Below are 6,498 nucleotides of genomic sequence, written 5' to 3' on the forward strand. Positions count from 1 at the left end.
AGCATTCGACCGAACAAGGAGTTAGTGGACCCATACAGGATTTCCACAACTTCCAACACACCCACTACCACGTGGTGTCAACTCAGGCCACGATCGTAGGCCATGACCTACGCTACATCCACGATCTTAGGCCATGACCTCCACGACATCCACAACCATCATTAGTGGTGATGCAAGCCACGATCTTAGTTCAATGTATAAATAGAACTTAGATCAGATAGAAAAAGGTTAAGCTCTCTAGAGATAAAATATCATATAGCAAGTCTGTGTTGTAAGCTGTAATCCCAGATCAAGCAATACAATCTTGCCCTCCCTTCTTCCCGTGGACGTAGATTTACTTCAGTAAATCGAACCACGTAAATTCTTTGTGTCGTAGTCTTTATTCTCTACCAGCATTTACTAACATCAGAAATTCGCGGATCCATCATAACGCAATGCTATATTTTATTTTGGTGTCACGTTATATTAGAGTGGGGAGTCTAAGTCTACCTACATCTCACAACTGATACTATATTCTTCGATGTATGTTTGATCAATATTAGCATCGGCATACTACTACTAATTTTGATTCATCGATATATAGTGACGGTAGTTCTGGCACATTCCGTTGGTAATTCGATGGCGAGAATTAACGACAAATTATAGTCCGTCGGTAAAGTCCGCTTTTTTTTCTTTTTGCAATCCAATCATATGATCTTAATAGAGTTAGTTAGCGATTTAAATAGAGTTGACAATGAATGAGTGTATGGATTCATATTCTATATTTTTGTCCAATTTCAGATCCGATCCGATTCTGTTGGATCACACATCTTGATTAATATATAACCTTTTTTTCTAAGTCTAAAAAACTTAGATCCATAACAATTATTTTCAGTGTTTTCAATCATAAGTAAACTTTTACAACATAAAAGATATAGATAAGGAGCCGAGCCAAATACTAGCATGTTCGAGCCGGCTATAGCTACACTTGAACTTTTGTCTTGTTGTCCGGGCGGCTCGACTCGCCACTTTATTACCGAGAGCTTGAGTTCGGTTTGAGCTCAACTAGTGATAATCGATAATAGTGTATTCCAGCACGAGCTCAAGCTCTGGTCATTTAATATTCGTATAAATAGTGCTCGAGCTTCAGCTATTGAAAGACTAAAAAAGACTCTGAAAAGTATTCAAAATGTGCTCTTAATCAACAAGTTATCCGAACTTAATTTAAGGTTCGCCTGGAGGCTCATGTATTGGCTTAACTGAAAACTTGCGAAAACTTGTTTACAATTACGGTCAAACAAATTTGAATATGTTCGCGAGTCTAACTAACCTAGTACCATCCATTTTTAGCCCGGTTCGATAAAGTCATCGAGCCCGTTAGTACCAAATTCCAAGCAAGCTTTTTCCAAGACGAGCCTAAAATATCTCATGAGTAGCTCTATAATTATTTAAATCTTCTTAATTCTTTTAAATTAAATGTTGGTTAATTCTTTTAAATTAAATGTTGGTAGATAAAAGCAATCAAATGAGGCCTGCATGGTTTAATATTCTGGGATCTAGACGGTGGGTGGTTTTTATTTCAGTTCGTGATCAGTCATCTTTCTTATTTTATTTGCTTGCTATGACTCTAATGATTTGATTATTTGATCGTGTAAAGGATTTCTATTTATTATTCATACCACGCTATAATCTCTAATGATTTGATTCTGGTGTAAGTAGTTTATACCATCTTTTAAATTGACATCCAACTTTTGATCAAAAGAAAAAAGGCACTCGATCGCCGCAATAATGGAAGTAAATGCGTTTAGTATGAAGTCGTGGATGTCACACTTTTATTTTATTATTATTTCTAAAAGCAAAAAATGATATAATAAATAAAATAAATAAATTTGAGTTAGAGTATAAGACGGAGAGGTTCTACTTTACAGAACAAGGAATAACTTCAAATATTTAATTTGTCGCGCATAAATATAGGAGTACAGGAATATGTATTTCACTTTATATGTAGAATGTAGGTGATGCAAGTTTGTTTATAAAAATATTCTTTTTGTTTAACTAATGTTTTTTGCCGTGTACGCATCTCAAACTATTGGAGTTATTTTGCAACCCATTCTCCATAAATAGCCATCTCAAACTATTGGGATTATTTTATAAAAGGCCAATTTATTTCAGTTCTTTATCTCCCAAATTGGATGGTGACATTCAGCACACTAGCTAGTGTTTATTTGAATAAGTTCTTATTGATTATCTATTGGTATTTAATTATTTATCTTCATTCCTATTTTGCTATTGTGTTCATGTGGTGTATATAACTCATTCGAGCCGATCACATTCTATTCGGGTCACATTCATATTTGGCTCTTTACGTCATGGGTTTGTTATCATTTCAATCTGATAACGACCTAACACGCACAAATTCTTTAGCCTAGTTAACATTGAACTTGGCCAAATTCAATTCTAAAAATTGATAACGAGGCGAGAGCCAAATTTTGGTGCAAAAACTAAGTGATATATGGTTGAGAATGGGAAAATGGGTAGGATAGTTTCGCCAATGGAATTCATCATACAAGAGGGTTATTGTGATAATCGTCTTGGTTCATGCAAATCGCAAAAAAAACAATGTTATAAATTGAGTTTTGGTGGTTCATGGAATGTCGGAGATTTGGCAGACCGGTGGCAAGTTATTCCATGAGCATGAAGTAAAGCCTCGAGTTGAAGCAGAAGCAGAAGTGTCTCCCAGAAGAGCTGCAATAGAATCAGTTGTCGAGCCCCTCTGCTTCGAAGACTGGCCACTCTGCTCGACCCAGCATGATCCTAGCATAGCATCCGGTCTCGAATAGTCCACTTTGCTTTCACCATCTAGGATCCAACTTGGATCAAACACTTCTGACTTCACATGGTGCACTACACAAAAAGAGATTAAACCATTCATGATGCATTTCTAGTTGAAAACATTAACATCTAGGAACTAATCATGATTTCAGGATGAGTCTAGAAGGGCACGAAACAAAATAATCATAATCGAAAAACTAAGAAACCACAACTACAAGCCTCGGAGCTAGCAATTTGATGAAGTACAAGTTAATCCTAATTGGTCACATATAGATGTCAAGTTATAAGAGCATAAATTCGTATTTCTATGGCTAATATCTACTACTGTGACTGCAACAAATTGAAAGGACGCAACAAGCAATAGCATCCAAGACTGAATCATAATACCAAGACGGGTCTAAAAGGGCAGAAGCTAAGAGAATCTATTTATAACAAACTTAAAAAGGTTGATTTAAGAAATCAAACTGGTCACAAGCTGGATATGTATCAAGTTTCTACAGCTTATCTACGAGTTTGACTGAAACAAATTTACACGAATGCATCTGAGTTTTCCATAACAAATCAATATAGAGAGAGTTACTTCAATAAAGAAACAGTGGCTACTTACTAGTCACATCATCTTCCAATGATCTTTCAGTGGTACGAGTGTACCTGTTGAAAAGGGACCCCATTGAGTTACCTGATGGAGAATTGCGATCAATACAGCCTTTGAACTCTGTGGAGCATGTTCTAAGGGCAGAACCATCTGTTACTTCTCCATGGCTGACGTTAGATGAAGTGGCCAAGACCGAAGATTGATTCTCCGACCTTCCCAGAGCCATAGCTTCATAAATTAAATCTTCTAAAAGGCCACTGCTCCCTGGCGAAGGACAATGCGATGGGAGTGGGCCTGGTAGAGGAGACTGGACCAAAGAATCGAATGATTCAGGTGGAGGATCCCAGACACCTAGTCCAGTCTCTTGATATTGGAGTGAAGGGAGCTCCGACTTCTGAGCATTTGCAAAGTGCTCTGAAGCAGAGTAAGTGACATCTGACATAAAAGGTGTGTCCTGATTAAAATCAGAAGACAACAGTTTCTTGGTGTGGTCAGTGTCATAAGGGTAACATAGACCAAAGGACTGAAATGATTTGTTGACACAACCATCAGTTCGAGTCCTGCTAAACATAGGTGCCTCATTGACACCACCACTTCCATAGTCTGACATAGGCTCATCTGGTTCTTGAGCCTGTCCAGAGACCCCTATAGTTTGAGGGACAAAACCATAAGAGTGAGGAGAAGCAAAACCGTTACCCATTGATACGCTGCCAGGAATACCTGGGACTGCTGGTGCATATCTTAAATTGTTTAAACCATCAAACATGATATTAGGTGCCCAGTAACCATTATTTTGCAAGATATCACATGCTTTATCTCCATCATATATCCTGGGCGAACTAAGTTGTTGCTGATTCTCTGGAAGCGATTGTAGGCATAAATCAGGAGGATAAAGGGATAAACCGGCACGTTGACGCCTTTTTATTCGAGTATTCCAATAGTTCTTTATCTCATTGTCTGTCCTCCCTGGCAACTGAAATTAGAGGAGAAAAAAAGTAAAGATCCCAGGAAAGAATGTTCTATAATACGAGTAGAATTCAAAAAAAAAAATTGAAACCTCAGTTACATTCTTCTGAACGTGCAAAGGCCCATTTTATATATATATAAAAAAACATAGGATGATATGGCAATTCCTAAAGATCTTCTTAACCTACCAATACCAAATATATTCTTCTCTTTTTAAAATAAACAGAGGATGATATGGCAATTTCTGCATTCAGCATTTCTATGGCAGCCATGCATCGCTTTGTTAATTACCTAATTCCATAATCAGAATACTATAGCATTACCCAACTTGATATCTGCTTCCATCAAGAGCAATTATTTATTTCATGATATATGGAATTCATCAAGAAATAATTACATCGACAAGAGGTATGTACTTGGTAGGTTCTCCTTTACAATGTTTAGCTTTATACTCTCTTTCCACCGCAGAGATATCAAGTGGAAAAGTGTGTACTAGACGGTGACATGAGAAGGACCAATATACTAGTTCTTTTAAAAGAAGCGCAATAAACACCAACTACAAGCCCAAAAATACGCGAAATGGGAACTAACCTACTGTTTTTCACACAGACTAGTTCCTGACACTTAAGTTATTACTATTTAAAAGTCCAACAGAAATTTTGATCCCACAATATATGTACACATTTACATGCTAGGAGTTTCAAAACAGAGCACATATCAGCTATTTGATGCAACAATCATATAAGAACAACAAACATCATGGGAGTCTTTCCAATATGTTTTACTATCCAATCAAATATGTTAAGTTCTAGAATACTGCAGAAATATCTACAAAGTAGTTAAAGTGAATCTTGAAGCTTACATGTGCTGCCATTCGTGCCCATTTGTTCCCCATCTTGGCATGAAGCTCGATTATAATCCGCTCTTCTTCTGATGTAAATGCTCCTTTTTTCAGGTTAGGTCTCAAGTGATTAGCCCACCTCAACCGGCAGCTTTTACCACACCGTGCAAGCCCTGTATGCTTCTGAACTGCGTTCCAATTGCCTTCTCCATGCTTCTTCACATACTCGACTAAAATCGCATCCTCAGCCGCTGTCCACGGCCCTTTCTTCAGAACAATGCCCCCGCTAGAGCTTCCACCAAAATTATCGCCATCGGTACTCAGAGGTGAATCAGCAGAGAGCACGCCATCTTCACTCTCAGCAGTACTGCTGTGGCCCATTTGCTCAAGCACATCTAACAAAGCTTATAATACACACAAAACAGCTATCAATTTGAAGAAATCACCAAATCAAACTATTGATACATTATGCAGAAAAATGCTGAGTTATTAAATGCATCCATGGCTACTATAGTATGTGTAATTCACATTTATACCATGGAAATGAAAAGTAATAACACGACATAAATAGATGTTACAGATTCATACCGCCGTCCAGAAACTCAAAACACCTAACATCAAAACCAAATGAATCAGCTAAGTTAACAAATCTGGAACTTTAATTGCTTTATCACACAGAAATATATACCTAAACCAATCCACTTAATGAAAAAAATAAATTAATGCGAGATCAACATTCAATTAATGAACACACGACACAGCTAATCGAATAATCACTTTTTAAAACAAATAAACCTATAGCTGTATATATTATCTAACCATTACTACCAACGCAACAGTATTAACCAAATAAGGAAACAACAACGATGATCCGTAGTTCATTTATTGAAGCTAATAAATGCATGCAAAATTCACATACAATAAATGTAGGTTTGACCTAATAATTCCAAACATTTAGAATTCCAATTTCACATTCCTTACTAATTCTCAGCTTCAAATTCCTAATTGTAGTGAATGACAAAATCGAATTGCGCGGATCGAGGTATAGAATTGAGCAGAGGAATTACTTGATTGCAGGAGAATTGAGCCGAGAAAGGAAAGACGAGGGGAAATTTGGGAATGGGAGAAGTAGAAATGGAGGAAAAAGTGGAATAGTAAGAGGAAGCAGGAGCTATATATAGAAGTGTATGTATTCACATAGTATGTGTGTGAAAAAAATAGTTGGCGAATTATCTGAAAATGGAAGCAGAGTACAGCTCGCAATCTTCGTTTACGGGAGTCGTAC

At 37.1% G+C, this 6,498-nt stretch overlaps 1 protein-coding gene across 5 annotated transcripts; it reads right to left on the minus strand.

The window, feature by feature from the left end:
• Positions 1 to 2,490: 2,490 nt before the first annotated feature.
• On the minus strand, positions 2,491 to 6,498 carry LOC121751130 (transcription factor MYB33-like). 5 transcript variants are annotated; one of them, XM_042145848.1, is made up of 5 exons: positions 6,281 to 6,344; positions 5,802 to 5,824; positions 5,235 to 5,617; positions 3,419 to 4,379; positions 2,491 to 2,883 (listed from the first exon to the last, which is right to left on the minus strand). In XM_042145848.1, the coding sequence occupies exons 3-5, from the start codon at positions 5,592 to 5,594 to the stop codon at positions 2,624 to 2,626; spliced, it is 1,581 nt and encodes a 526-aa protein (XP_042001782.1). In that variant the 5' UTR covers positions 5,595 to 5,617; positions 5,802 to 5,824; positions 6,281 to 6,344; the 3' UTR covers positions 2,491 to 2,623. The 5 variants fall into 5 exon arrangements, with proteins under 5 accessions (XP_042001782.1, XP_042001779.1, XP_042001781.1 ...); XM_042145845.1 differs by having other exon boundaries at positions 5,235 to 5,608; positions 6,281 to 6,333; XM_042145847.1 differs by lacking the exon at positions 5,802 to 5,824 and having other exon boundaries at positions 6,281 to 6,498.

This window comes from Salvia splendens, chromosome 10 (assembly GCF_004379255.2).
Source record: "Salvia splendens isolate huo1 chromosome 10, SspV2, whole genome shotgun sequence".
In the NCBI taxonomy this organism is placed as follows: Eukaryota; Viridiplantae; Streptophyta; class Magnoliopsida; order Lamiales; family Lamiaceae; genus Salvia; species Salvia splendens.

Excerpts from the sequence above, each read along its gene's own strand:
- LOC121751130 (XM_042145847.1), bottom strand. The coding sequence starts at position 5,594 with ATGGGCCACAGCAGTACTGCTGAGAGTGAAGATGGCGTGCTCTCTGCT. Across the intron at positions 4,380-5,234 it reads GGGCACGAATGGCAGCACAT|TTGCCAGGGAGGACAGACAA; the intron begins GTAAGCTTCAAG and ends CTCTAATTTCAG. Across the intron at positions 2,884-3,418 it reads ATTGGAAGATGATGTGACTA|TGCACCATGTGAAGTCAGAA; the intron begins GTAAGTAGCCAC and ends CTTTTTGTGTAG.